The sequence below is a fragment of the Talpa europaea genome (genome assembly GCF_964194135.1).
Source record: "Talpa europaea genome assembly, chromosome: 11".
NCBI classification, from domain to species: domain Eukaryota; kingdom Metazoa; phylum Chordata; class Mammalia; order Eulipotyphla; family Talpidae; genus Talpa; species Talpa europaea.
In genome coordinates, this window is record NC_140078.1 from 10670253 (window position 1) to 10685297 (window position 15045).

At 50.5% G+C, this 15045-nt stretch overlaps 1 protein-coding gene across 8 annotated transcripts in view; it reads right to left on the reverse strand.

Moving 5' to 3' along the window:
• Positions 1–14332: 14332 nt before the first annotated feature.
• Positions 14333–15045, reverse strand: part of HNF4A (hepatocyte nuclear factor 4 alpha) — a gene marked incomplete at both ends in the record, with an annotated part of 52530 nt that continues 51817 nt past the window's right edge. For all 8 annotated transcript variants that reach the window (XM_084248307.1, XM_084248305.1, XM_084248308.1 and 5 more), the window contains one exon: positions 14333–14475. In XM_084248307.1, coding sequence (XP_084104433.1) covers positions 14333–14475 — 143 coding nt within the window. The remainder of the gene's footprint in view (positions 14476–15045) is intronic.

Consider the following 15045-nt stretch of genomic DNA (forward strand, 5'->3'; position numbering starts at 1 on the left):
GTGAGGGCGGTGACAATCAGAAACCAAGGCTATGAGCAGCCAGGGTCCAGGCAGGGAGCAGTTGGCATCTCAGAGGCTCCAGTCAACTAAGATGACAGTGGGGGCTGAAGAGCATTCTGTGGCGGAGGCTGTCCTGTGCATGGAAGCTTTGGCAGCACCCAGGCCTCCAGCCCTAGATACTGGTAGCATGCCCACACCTGATGCAATAGAATGTCTTAAATGGTGGCCCATACCAGGGCCAGCAACAATGTCTCCAGACTTTGCCAACTATCTCTTGAGGGATAAAATCCTGCAGGCTGGGAACCCCTGGCTTAACTGAAGTGAAATTAATGAAGGAAGTATTTGCAGACCACAGGCAGGGCGAGGGAAATGCTGAGGAAGGATGATGTACCCTGGGACCAAAAACAGTGGGGATCTGTGATCACCCCCAGGCCTAAAGGGGTGGGAGAGGACAGTGTTACTGCTCCTGGACATGCTACAGCCATGGAAGTGAAGCCAAGACACGAGCTGAGGCCATGGAAAAAAGCAGACCTGCCAAGATGGCGGCCGACGTGGGGAGGTGTCACAAACACCCTCGCATCCCCCTCACCCTGCCCTTCCATCTTCTGCCGACTCCTTCCTTGGCTGGCTGGATGGCAGTCAGGAGACATGGTGACCCCTGGGAGCACAAGCAGGTGGAAGGGATAGGCCAACAGAGAAAACCAGTGCAGGGAAGTGGCACCCGGCCCCAGACCCAGACCCTGGAGCCCAGTCGTGAAAGGTGCATAGGCATTTTCCTGTCCTGGAAAATGGAAAACTGCGCAAGTGTTTTTTCCTCGGAGGGAACAGCATGTACAAAGGCATGGAGTTATAAAAGAGCCTGGCCAGCTTCATTGTTTATTTCATCGTGTTTATTTGATTGATTGACTCTTCTACAGGCACTTGGTAAAAATAAAGCTTTCAAAAGGTACAAAAGGGCATCCCATGAAAACTAGGTCTTTCTCCCCTGACCAGCTAGCTACTCAATCACCTCCCCACAGATGACCTTTCGCTCCGTTCTCTTATCACCTTCTAGAAATAATCAATGCTAAGCTTAGCTGGTATGTACGAACATAAATGATGTGTCACTTAGCTTTTAATTTGACTTAATTTCACTGATGTGTGTGTGAAGAACAGGCTGAGAGACCAGACGCCCAGCTCTTCACTGAACACCATAGTTTTAGGGGCACTACTTTCAGCTTGCCAAGTGAGGTGGGTCCTGCCATCTCCATGAGGCTTGCCCATCGTGTTGGGGTTCAGTCTTTGTTTTGTGGATTGAACTGAATTAAAGTAGAAGCACTGGAAAGAAGCAGGTTGCCACACATGAGCACATAGAGCCTTGGGTGTGGTTCTGAAGACCACACCTTGTCGACGCAGGGAGATGGAGGTTTCTGTCTGCAAAGTCCTGCTCTTGTCTGATTCAGTAGAATAGTTGCCTCAGAAGGGAGTAATTACTCTGTAGTCTCAGGGTGGGCTGGGGCAGCAGCAGGTTGGATGGGACTTGGCCTGGCTCCAACCTGCCCAGGGAAGACCAGATCCTTCCTGTTACCCCCGTCTTGTGTCTGCAGCCCTTGGGGAGGTTAAGGCCAGAAGGAGGATGTGGGAGGGCCAGCAGATGACTGATGTTGGGGGCCCTACAACAATTTGCAAACTTGCCAGTGTTTCTGGAAGCAAACAACCAAATCTGGGCCAGATATTCAGCCAGCAGCCCAGAGGCTGGAGCCACCCAGGTCACTGGGAGCAGATGAGAACAGGCCCCTTCTATGCTTTTCTGCTCTGCCATTCTGCTCCACCTAGTTCTTTCAGGGTCCAGCTCTTTACTGACCTGCATGTGGGTCAACATTTAGAGCCAAATGGGGCAGCTGCTTCCCCTCAACTTTCATCCCCAAGGCTGCTCTGCACGGAAGGTGTTGAGATCCCTACTTTGCAAACCAAGGAAACTAAGGCTCAGAAAAGCAGGTGAAGGGCAGTGTGAGGTCAGGGGTTGTAAATGTATATGATATCAAGCGGCATTTTGTGTTGACTTATGGAGAAACCAGAAGCCCATGAGGCCTGGACTCACAGGCTCCTAGTATAATTTATACCCACCACCACCACCACCACCACCACCACCGTTTCGCCACCCCATTGATGAAACAGCTCTCTTAGGCCCATCTCTCATCCATTCGGGTCTCTTCTCTCACCTGGGGTCTTGTTCCAGCTTCCCCTCTGGTCACTCCTTCTTCCAAATCTTCCCACAACAGCCAGAGGCATCTTTCCAATCTCGAAGCTGACTGTGTCACTCTTCCCCTTAAAACCCTCCCTTGGCTCCGCTTTGCCCTCAGGATAAAGTTCAAACTCCTTGACAGTTCACCAGATTCTCTGTCATCTGGTCATAGTCTCGCCACTCTGCCTCTATCTGGCACCCCACCCCAGCTCTATACCAGCGTGAACCGATCTGGTGTGTTAGTACAACGGATAGGCCGAGCGCTCTCTCTCCCCCGACCCCTGGCCCTTTGCATTTGTCATTCCCTCTACTTGGAACACAGCAGTTACCAGGGCCGCCTCTCTGGTTGGAATCCTCTGTCTTCCTGGCTCCTCTGGGGAGTTGTTGCTATTTACACCTTTCAGAATGTTGAGTTAGCACCTCCTCCTTCCGCTTCACCCATTCCCCCAGCTTCTGTGTTTATCCACGAAACGGAGCCCATGTGATGCGCTTGTCTGTGTCCCCACCTTAGAAGCTCAAGAAGCTTCTAATCAAGAAGCTCAGGAGTTCTGCACTCACAGGTCCACACAGCTCATGAGCCACAGGGAGGGCAGAAAATGGGGGTGTCTTTTCTCTATGAAGTACTCTCTCCTGGCACCGTACCTGGCAGAGAAGTGCTGCTAAACAAAACATCTATTGACAAATGAATGATATGTTAGAATCACAACATTTCAGAATGTTGATGCAATAGAAGCCTAAAATTGTACTTTAGAATTCCCAAGATTACAAAAATAAAGACAATGCCCGTGGCCTATCCATGCCCCCAGGGTCCGAGGGCCGTGTTGTTAATGACACTGGCTCGTCAGCAAGGTTGTCTGGAGGTGGCGCAGTTTACAGGGAACTCTTCAAGGGTCTCTTACACATGGGGCTGGAGGTTGCAGTCAGAGGGTCTTATTTCTTCTTGGTGCCCAGGAGAAGGGAATCTGGCTGCAGCAGCACCCCTGATGCTCACTCTGGGTTTTGAGTTGGCAAGAGAAGGTGGAAATGGGGCTGTGTTTAGAATTTGAGGTTCTTAATGGGAAGCCACTGATTTCCATCCTGTTGAATGGAAGCTGCCACCCACCCCAAGTTCACTGGGAGTGGCACTAGCATTTTGTGCACGACTCAAAGAAAATACACTGACAATTAAAATGATGTCTGAATGTTTTCTTAACACTTAGAATTTTTTTTATATTTATTATCTCTGAGATTTACTGATTACATTGATTTTAAAATCCTATGTAGGGTCTCCCTGGTAGTGCAGGGATTAAAATCTCAACACTGTCAAGCTATCACCAGCCACTTGGGCATGAGTTCAATCCCTGGCCAGGGAGCTAACCCACATGGCACAGCAGACCTCTCCTGTCTCGCCTGCTGCTTCCCTCAGCAGCGCATTTCAGTTAATCTGCCTGTTTTGCTCCCCATTCTCTCTCTGGTGAGTCCTCTCACCCCCTGTACCTCTGGTCTATACCCCAGTTCTTGTATGCATAAAAAAATAAAAATAAATCTTTAGAAATAAAACAAAATCGTGTTACCTTTGCCCATAAATACAAAGGGAGCTATAAGGCAAATAAATTAATTTTTTGAAAGATCTTATTTATTTATACATGAAAGAACTGGGGTATAGGCCAGAAGTGCGGAGGATGAGAGGACTCACCAGAGACAGAGCAGGGAACAGAACAGGCAGACTGACTGAAATACACTGCTGAGGGGAGCAGCGGGCGAGACAGGAGAGGTCTGCTGCGCCATGGGTATCACCTCCCTGGCTGGGGATCGAACTCAGGCCACAGCGATGCTAGCACTGAGTTATCCTATGCTACCAGGGAGGCCCTCAAATAAATTAAGGAACCCCTAAAATCTCTCTAGTCTCTCAGTTCCTCCAGATTGATTTCCACTCAGAATCTTCACTGTCATTCTTTTCATGCTTGTTGCAGACCAACCCCTTCACCCCCCGCCCACTGAGTTAGAAGCTTTGATGACCCGCACATCTGGAAAGAATGCTCCTCTGTGGCCCGGGATCTCCCCCTAACCCCTTTACACCTGCGGGTTTGACACTGGTGCTTTCTTGCTCTTATTGGAAGGTGTCAACAGAAGGTTTTTCAGGAAGCAACCAGGACTCCTGTCCCTTCCACAAACAATCCTTAAGTCACTTCTGATGAGAGACACCATCCAGTGAGGAACCAAGCAGCTCCTACCACAGCCTGCCCAACCAACAGTGATTGTAGGAAACTATTGATTTCAAGACACATCCTGACTTTAGAATTACCATCATGTGAAAAAGGGTGTGTCATGGATTTTTAAAATATCATAACTGCCTCCTCTGGGGATTTAGACAAGGATGAAACGCGATAAGTCCGTGGCCACAGCCCCGAAATCCAGGGCTGAGCAGTGGCCTCTCCTTGGCATTGCTCAACCATCCTGGCTCCCCAGGCCTGGGCCCTTGCTAGTTTATGGCAACAATCGCTGCCCCTGCCAGACATGATCTCAAAGTCATAAAGACTTTTACAGTTTCACTCTCCCCCTGAGATAAGCCTGGGGAGCCCTTCCCAAGGCCGGGGAGCAATTTCAGAGTGGCCAGGGGGAGGGGCTGGGCATTGCACAAGTAGGGAAATGGAACAAGTTTTATGGCTCCAACTTCTCTAAAAATGCCACGTTCTCATATCCTCAGGTTGAACCTGCTGGTGAAAATCAGCACCTGGAGCACAGTGCTAGTCATTCAACCATTTGTTCATTCATTCGCTCATTTGTTTATCCAGCCAGCCAGTCAACAAACGGGGAATACAGTGCAGGGCCCAGCAGTCGGATTTGGTTGCGATTGTGGTCTGTGTGGACCTTGCGGCAAGCCACACCTGTCACCTGTGAAACAGGTACCATGGCACCTGCTTCCCTACCTCACAGAGGCAGCTACATGAGACACGTGCCTGCACACTTAGCCATAGTAGGCCTGCAACAAATGTCACTCCAGACCCTTTCCCCTACCATCAAATCCCTCTTATTTTTACTTGATTCCTCTTCCTCTTTCCATCGTCAAGGGTGGAGCCAGCTGCCCGGCCTCACTTACGTCTCTCTGCTGGCTGCACACCCTCTTTAAAAAAGCTCAAGCAATGTTTTGGCTTTCTTTCTTTTTTTATTAAGAGATCATTTCCAGACACACAACTCACCCTCTTGTGTATGGCTGTGCAAGTTTTGGCAAGTGTATGCCGTCCCGGAGCCACCACCTCAAAGCACAGAGCATTTCCATCTCAGCCCAGCCTCCTCCTACCCCAGCCCCAGTCCTGGCCCCTGGCAACCCATAGATCTGTCCCTAGAGTTTTGCCTTTTCCAGAACATCATATAGAAGAAATCATCTAATGCGTAGCTTCTGTGGTCTGACTTTTGCTCAGAATGATGCATGGGAGATGCGTATTGCTCTCATTAGTAGTTTTTTGTTGTTTTTTTTTTTTTCCTGCTGAACAAAATTCCCATTTGCCTTTTAAGTTATAGCTACACTTCTGATTTGGACTTTTTCTCTCTAGCCCAACTTTTCTCTGAGCTCCAATGATTCCTTGGCTATTTAACTAGCACCCCAAACAAATAACCCAATAGAACTCTGTTTTCTGATCTAAACCAGTAGCTTCTGTCATCTTCCTCATCTCAGCCATCATCACCACCACTTCAACCTTCATCACCACCACCTCACCCTCACCCCCTTCACCTCAGCCCTCACCACCACCTCAGCCCTCACCCCCTTCACCTCAGCCCTCACCACCACCTCAGCCCTCACCACCACCTCAGCCCTCACCCCCTTCACTTCAGCCCTCACCCCCACCTCAGCCCTCACCCCCACCTCAGCCCTCACCCCCTTCACCTCAGCCCTCACCCCCTTCACCTCAGCCCTCACCCCCTTCACCTCAGCCCTTACCACCACCTCAGCCCTCACCACCACCTCAGCCCTCACCACCACCTCAGCCCTCACCACCACCTCAGCCCTCACCACCACCTCACCTTCACCCCCTCCACCTCAGCCCTCACCACCACCAACAACTCAGCTCTCAGTATCACCAGCCCCACAAGTACTTCTCTTATTTCCCTCACACATTTAAACTGTTAACAAATTCTTGACAATGCTTCTCCCAAACTGGCTCAATCTGACCACCTCTCGAACTCTCACTTGTGTTCATTTTCTATGCTGCCTAACAAGTTGCCCCACCTCAGCAACATAAAACAACACCCAGCAGTCATCTCAAGTGTCTGCTCAGAAGCCCAGAGAGTGAGTGACAGGCTTTCTGCCAGGGCCTCACAATGTTCACGTCAGGGTGTTGGCTGTGCTGTGTTCTCCCTGAAGGACCTTTTCCCTTCAGGTTGTTACCTGAATTCAGCTCAGTTCCTCAGGGTTGTAGAACCAAGTTCAACATTTTTTGGCTGACTGTGAGCTGGGGTTCCTCTCCACCCACATTCCTGACCATGTGACCCCTTCATCTTCAAAGCAGCCATGGAGAATCTTCCTCATTTTGAATCCCTCTCAAGCTCCTACCCTTTGAGGGGCTCATGTGGTTAGGGCAGGCCCACGAGGGCTAATCTCCCTAGCACTCTGTCAGCTGCTTTGGGATATTCATTACATGCTCAGGCGATATCCACAGCAGCACCCAGATTCATGTGTGATTGAATCATTGAAAAGAGGCCTATACAGACCAGGGGCAGGAGTCTTGGAGTCACTTAGAATTCAGCCTTCCCCCCTCTCTGGTCCAAGCGGTGTTCTCTCTCCTGACCACAGCAGGGACCACGCTGGGGCTCTCCGCATGCTCTTGTTCCTTGCAGCCCCTTCTCCACCCAGCAGGGCGTGACTGTTAAGGACAAGAATCAGACCACGTCACCTCCCTATTAAACCCCTAAGAGCTTCTCAGTGCACCTAAAATACAATCCAAAGTCTTCTTCTGGCCTGGAAGCTACCCTCCCTGGTCCTCCCCGCCCCCCATCTCCCAGACTCCATCTCCTTCCACCCACCTCTTTGCTCGTCATCCAATACCCTCACCTTGTCTCCTCCTGGCAGTATGACATGTGCTGTTCCTTCTACCTGAGAACTTTTTCCTGAGCTTCTCACCCTCTAGACCTCCGCCAGGTTCACTCCTGAGAGACTCCCTCCCCCAACCCCAGTTCTTTCAAAGTACCCACCTTTCTTTTCATTTCACGTTCACACCTTCACAATACCTTGTTTTATTTGTGAAGCACTTGACAAGTTGCTTGACAGACTGATGTCTTGACTATTTGAAAATGCCTTTGTTGATTTATTACTCTGCCTGACTGCCCCTTCTAGAAGGCAGACTTCAGGAAGTCAGAGACTTTATCTGTCCTGCTCACCTGTGTGTCCAGGTGCCTAGGAAGGTGCCCAGCATTAGTCAGCACACACTAAATAATTGTTGAAAGAGTGAAGGAATGATGTATGTCTTTAGGATGAGTCCCCTCCTCTATATCACTACACCCCCCTTCTTGATGCATACATCACCGTCTCTCACTGGGCAAACCCATGAGCATCTTTCCGATCTCCCTGCTTCACTCACACCCTCTTAAATCCATCCTCCTCAAAGTTGCCAGAATGATCTTCCAAAGATACTAATTTGACCAAGCCTTGCCTCCATCTCTAGCCTCCAAAGTGATTTCCCCAGAAGAAACTCTAGTTGCTCAGAGTTTGAGGCTCCCAGCACCTGGCCCAAACCTGTCACCAGATGTGGTGCTTCCAGATGTGGGTGAGGACTCCAGGGGCAGGTGCATCATCCATAGGTGGCACTGTCCCCTCAGCCGGTCTCTTGCAGTTCTTACTTCCTTCTGAAAACTTTGGGGAGAAAGTCCCGATTGGGTAGCGTGTGCCTTTACTGGTTCTCTAAATACTTGTCGATTTCCTGTTTGAAAAGGAGAGCAGAGTATTCCCTGGGCAATCTTCTCCAGCTGTCCCTGAAGAACACTGTTTCCTTCTCACCTGAATTTTGCAATCATCTCCTGTTCATGGCAAATGGCGCTGGGTTCCCACCGATGTCAGTGATCAGTGTAAAGAGAAGGATTATGAAAAATCTGAAGTCAGAAAGGGACCATGTACTTAGGTGGAGGTGGAGACCACTGGCCTCCATCCTGCCTCCCATCTCCAGGCTGCACTTGCAGCTGCCAGCCCCACAAGCTGTTAATTCTCCCTCCTCAACCTCCAGTGCTCTTCCGTCTTTTCTCTGCTTCACGACTGCCTCTGAATCCTTCTGCAGATACATACCATCTCGTCCTTTCTTCCTCCCTCAAACTACCACCTCACAGTTATCACTTTCTCTCCTTTGGCTCTTCAAACCATGTTAATACTTTTAATCATATGCTACCTAACGAAGGGGATGTGTTCTAAGAAACGTGTCATTGGTGATTTCACTGTTGTGCAAAGGTTGCAGAGTGTATCCGCATAAACCTTGGTGATCCTGCCTCCCATGCACCTGGGCAGTGTGACACAGCCTACTGGGACCGTGATAGGTGTGGTCGGTCATTGACCTAAATGTTAAGTGACACGTGTATCCAGCCACTTGCTATTTTTCCCTCTGTGAGTGTAAATTGTAAGCTCTGAGTGGTAGGCACCTCTGGTATTGCTTCTTCAGATCTCCAGGGAACTTATGCAGAGGGCTTTGCCCCATGACCTTTGACAATTGATATGTTTTGTACGGTTCTCACACCTTCTGTGCCCACCAGGCCATGACTGCTGTGGTCACTGGTTTCCAATTCCATCTTGGTGGCCCCTGGAGTCTCAGTTGTCGCACCAGCTCTGGACCTTGGGCCGGTGCCTTCCTCTTTCTGAGTGTCAGTCTCCTCATTTGTAAAAAAAGAACAAGAATACCCTACTCAGAGGGTTGTTGTGAGGCTTAAAGGTTTGACAAAGAAGAAGAGGTCAATAAACGTCCTTGGCCTCAAGACCCATCACCATCAGCTGTCCAGGATCCTGCGCATTGGGTCTCTGAAATCACATCTTGGAATTTACAAATGACAACTGATCAGAGAAATGTAGATCAAAGGTGATCCACATCCTACGAAAGAGGAAGTGGGACAATCCCACCAACATGGGGTGACATGTCATTCACCCTGCATGGAATTTCCTCTGGTTCTTCAGGCAACCTATGACCCGGGGTCCCTTCCCTGCTCTTTGAGCACTGGGACGCCATTTAGAATAATGGGTGGGAAGCCTCTAGTATCAAGGCTGGGGAACCACCTTTGTGGGGACTAAATGGCCAATTCTTAGTGAGACCACACCATTGGTAGAAGCAGCCTGGATTCAACTCCTGACTCAACTGCCCACTGGCTGTGTGCCTTGGACAAAGCCCTCGCCTCTCTGAACCTTGGTTTCATCAGCTCTAAAATGGGGATAATGGGATTTGCTGTTCGTTACCCAAACGGATGCTGTTTTGCAACGAACATGGAAACCAAACTTGAAGCTCTAACGCCCACGCTGGGATCTGAGATTAACTGGGGCAAAGGGCTGAAGTGGTGGAGGAGCCAAGGCCAGAGGAATTTATGGCAGCCCAGAGTTTATGGTTTTGATATGGATTTATTAAGCTTGCTCTAGGACTGCAATAGCCTCCTCTGGCTCCCACCCCTATGTCCACGCTGTCAGCAACGTGAATGAGACCTTCATTGCAACATCATGGAAAATATTCCCTAGTGCTCGTGAGTAGAAGGAAGGGGAGGGGACAGGCAGGGTGGCCTGGGGTCAGGTGAACAGCGAATGGGTGCTCTCAAGGCTGGAGAACTTAATGGTTAGCCTCTGGCTAGCTGCGGGTAAAGAGTTGGCATTCTCTGAATCCTTGTGGCTGGTGGCTGGTCCTCTGTACACTTCGCCCACTGCAGCTCTCGTGGTAACCATGATCTCATTCAATTCAATCTTGACAACACCCTGGAGGGACGTATTATTCCCAGCTTACAGATAAGGCTTGATGAGGTGGAATGACCTGACCAAATTTACATTAATCATTAAGAGGTGTACCCTTCCAGATCAGAACTGTTGTGCCCTCCCTTTGGGAAATCCTGAAAGAGCCACCCTCATCCACCTATCAGAGGATGTTGTGGTGTTCCGAAGAGTGCAACTTCCGGCCCTGGGGGTGGGGGGTAGCATTTGCTAGTTCTCCTGGTGTGCGTGCCCCCACCACTGTCAACATGGCATTGCTGAACCCAGAGCTGGGAGAAGCATGTGAGAGGCAGCTCTGGCATGCCCGAGTGAAAGCGAGGCTGGGGTGTGTGGGGGCTGCACACCTGCTTACCAGGGAAAGCACACGGTGACCGCAGACCCTGCTGGAAATTCTCAAGTGCTTCCCTCACTTTATTCGTTGCTAAAATGACACTTGCTTTGATGAAATTTCCCTGTGCCAACTCATCCTTTATTGCTGGTAGGTTGACTCAGATCCCCTGAAGTGATCCAGAGCAGGGTTTCATCTTGGATCCTCATGGTAGATGACAGATCTTTCCACCACCCCCTTCCTTCTCCCTTCCTCTTCCTGATGATGGATAGGCCTTCACTCTCTTTACATACCGAATACTGAGTACTCATATATAATAATGAATCAAGAGACTGGAGTCAGATTCCTACCTCTGCCTCCCAAGGAAAACCACTTTCCCTGAGGCTGTTTTTTCTCTGCCAAGTATAGGATATGAATGGAGGGTAAAATGTAGGGTATGAATTAGGGCTAATCTCAGAAGATTAAAAAACTAATGAGGGACCTCCCTGGTGGCACAAGGGGTTAAGCGTCAGTACCATGAAGCAATCCATAGCTACTGCAGCATGAGTTCGATCCCTGGCCAGGGAGGTGACCCACATGGCGCAGCAGACCTTTCCTGTCTCCCCGCTGCTCCCCTCAGCAGTGTATTTCAGTAGATCCACCTGTTCTGCTCCCCACTCTCCCTGGTGAATCCTCTCTCCCCCCACCATCCCCCACACTTCTGGCCTACACCCCAGGTCTTGTATGCATAAATAAATAAATCTTTAAAAAATAAAAAATGAATGTGAACACCTTTTGCACACTGTAAAGAAATATACGACTGCTTGTTTCAAGTATTAATACTTCAAAGGAAGAAAAAACACCCATCCGAGGACTTAGAAAACATACGTGCCATTTATTTGGTTTTATAAACTTTTGTTAAAACACACAAGAGTAAGAAAGGTTTTTTGCTTCTTTGCCCCATTGGGCAGCAGTGATGGGAGCGAGCAGGGGGAGGTTGGAAGGACTCAGGGGCCAGCACAGGAGCTGATCATGTCCACACCCACAGGAGGTGCTGGGCCTTCTGGCAGGACACAGCCCACTTGCGGAACAACTTGCGGAACAATTCATCCCAATCAGGGAAAATCACAGAGCAATTTGGCAAAAGCACTTGGCTTGGTCATAAGAAATCTAGGCGCATCCATTTCCAACCCTCTCCTGGTCTCTGTCCACTCTCACAAGAGTCATGTACATCCTGGAAGCCTTTGAGAGTTGCCTAGGGAAGGCATTGTCTCAGTGGAGGAATTTGGGGTCCAGGTTTGCACTCCCAACCCCTTTTTAGCCCATCAGATTTTGGTTTAGGGCCACAACCCAGGTAGTGGGGGGAGAACACTTCTCCTGGACGGTGTCCTCGGTTTACTATCAGAAAAGTAAACTTCTTGAAGTTTTGTGTTTCCTCCATGTCACTAAAATTATTAAAGCAGAACAGCTTCCTCCTCCAGGAACGGACTGACCTCAGACCCAGAAGATGGCTGCCATCTTAGGCAACCCTGAGCTTGCTCTGTCCCAGGGGATCCTTATCTCAGCTTCCCTCCTATGACAGAGGCCTGAGCAGCACAGGGCTGGAGGAGAGAGGCAACGGCCGAGGCCGCCACCAGGACTCCAACTGCCCCACCTTGCCTTGGCCAGTCTGAATCCCTAACTGGGACTTTTGGGGAACCCAAGGGAGAGGTGGTGGAGGAAAGTGTGAGCAGTGGACAGTCTCTCCTGGGACCGAGGACCTGGCTTAGTGGAGAGGGTCAGGCCCATCCTGACCTCACCGGAGAAGCAGGGATTTCTCTTGGACATTCGGCCCCAACACCCTTCATGCCCCTTTTGCAAAGAGGAACAACCACCCCTGCTGGAATTTCTGGCACTGGGGTATCACCCCATCCACTTAGAGGGGTCAGCAGTCAATCTACCTCTTGCTCTTCACTCAAGCACAGCTCCAGTCCCAGGGCACGTGTCTTTGATATCCACCCGCCAGTGGCAGTTTCCAGAATTTTCCAGGCATCAAGATTCTGCACGGATGAATGCTGGCTGCCCCATCCTGGGGTGTAATGTTTCCAGAATGTCCCTCAAGTGATGCTCCCCAGAGCAGGTCTCAAACCCAGACTAACCCCATTCTCTGCCCCAACCAAACCAGGCCACAGACCTCTGACATCCTTCACCTCCTTGGGGAGCAAAGAGAGAAGAGGGGCCCAAGAGTTAGAAATTTTCCTTGTGTATCAATAAACAGACTTCTGGACAACGACTGGACTTGACTACAGCTTCAGGCCTTTCCTAGTCCCAGATGTGGGCAGGCCAGAGTTTCTGGGCCAGAGAGATACTGTAGCTTCTGTGGCAGGGGAGGATCTTCCTACCTGAGGGGCTGGAGCAGTGAGGACAGAGGGGCCTTTGCGGAGAACTCGTTCTGCCACTGCGGTTCAGGATCCTGTTCTACCCAGGCAGACCTGGGACCAGGTCCTGACCCAGCTATGTATGAGTAGCTGTGCGAGTTCTGGGAAAATCACTAACCTCTTAGATTTCAATTTCATCTTCCAAAATGATCTCTGGGCAACAGGGAGGATGAAAAGAGCAGGTGAGTGTGAGGTGCCTTAGGACAGAGCCTGGACTAAGGGAAAAGTTGAGACAGGCCCTGTGGGGGCCTGGTGGTATCATCCTTGATACCACCCTGTGCAGAGGGGGCACCCACTGAGGTTTCCACCTCTAAGCCTCAACCCCCTCACCTGAATCTCACCACCATCCCCCCTTGAACACCACTCGCCCCACCTTCTCATTCTCTGGGCAGCTGTATTCATCAGAAGGCTCGGTTCTGCCCATCTCAACCCGTGACAGGGCACAAGAGCCGTGGCTACCGCCTTGGTCTGGCGTTTGAGGCCCCCGTTGTCCAGCAGGGCCCCTCTGTTCCTGACAGTGGTCTTCTCATTTCCTCCCTCCCACGCCCTTCTTCTGACCTCCAGGCCTTGTCCTGCCCTTCCTTGGAAAGTCCTGTCTCCCCTGATCCACCAACCAAGTCCCACCCTACCTTAAAGACCTCATGCATCCTCCCCCTCCTTCCGATGCTTTCTCCGACCTCCCAGACCTTCCTCTAAGTTCCTGTGGCTGTTGTCCCCTGGGATTGTTCTCTTGTCATTGAAAGCCTGTAGGGCTCATCACCCTGACCCCCAGGGCCCACCCAATGCCCGGAAGAAGAGATGGCTGTGGGCTGGAGGAAGGCTGATGTCTTCCTTCTGCACAGTCTCCTACACTGGGCCTACCCCAGTCAGTGCTTTAAATATGTTCATGAGGTAATGGGGGAGGGGTTATTTCCAAGTCCTCCTCAGCCTTTGAGGGGGGCAGTTTTGGAGACACTAGACTGGCTGAGGCCGGTGACAGGGGGGATGGATGAGCACTGGATGTCGGGGCAGCAAAATGGGGGAGAGGGCTAGGTGGCATGACCTGACCCCGCCTCAGAGGGCTCTGCATCTGGACTCTGTGACTGTATCGAGATGGAAGAAGTACCAGTCTGAGAGGGAGGGCACCATGTTTAAGCAAGGTCCCCTGTCTCCAGACAATAGTCCTTTGGGGGTGAAGAGTTGAGGGTAGATATGTATGACAGGGAAGGCAGTGGCTTCAGCAAGAAGAAGTTGTCCAAGGCAGCAGAGGACTTTCAGCTGGGGTCTCCCCAAGTTCGAGGCCCGTCTTGCAGAGCAGCAGTGAAGGGTGACAATGGTATGTGGGCCTCAGTCCAAGTTCGAGAGCTCTCACCCTGACCACTGTGGCCCTGGGATTGCCCTGCTCTACAGCCTCCTTCACAGGACCAGCACCAGGGGCTCTCTGAGGGGGCTGGGGGGCCAGCAGAGCCCCCGACCCCCAGTGGCAGCTAGATGACTTCCTGCTTGGTGATGGTTGGCTGGGGGATGGCCGAGGGGGGCTTGACGATGGTGGTGATGGCTCCTGGCAGGAGCTTGTAGGGCTCAGACCCTGAACCACCTGGCGGCGAGGGCTGTGGAGTCTCAGGGGTGGCTGGAGGGACAGAAAAACAAGCAGGGCTGCTCAAAATCCCGGCCCTTCATCCTGGGAACATTCTAGCCCACCTGAAACTTAATTTCCTTTCCTATAGAGCAAAAGAGTTAAACTAGATTATCTCTCAGGTCTCTTACAATTCAAACTTTCTGAGTCCCAGAACATAAAACCTAGGTTCCATGAGATCTGGAAGGTTATGACTGAGCTCTTTGCCCTGATTCCATCAATCCCTGTCTTGTCCAACATTTGAGATGGAGACTTGGCTGCTTCTCTCCTCTCTCCCAGGGCCCAAGCCTGACTCTTCGTAAGGACAATAGGACATGTGACAGGAGTACCCTTTCTTGAAGAAAAGGCACAGCAGTTGATGAGATCCAACAGTCTGGATCTAACCGGCTCTACAAATAGCATTTCTTTGATATTTAGGTAGACGAATAATGAAAATGAATTGATTCCACCACCTTCACAGATTCAGAAAATAACTTTGACCATGACCCAGTTGGATAACTTCCCCAAAGAACAAGCTCAATGAAATGCAACCTCATTTTAGTGAACTACTTTGTCCCATCTCAC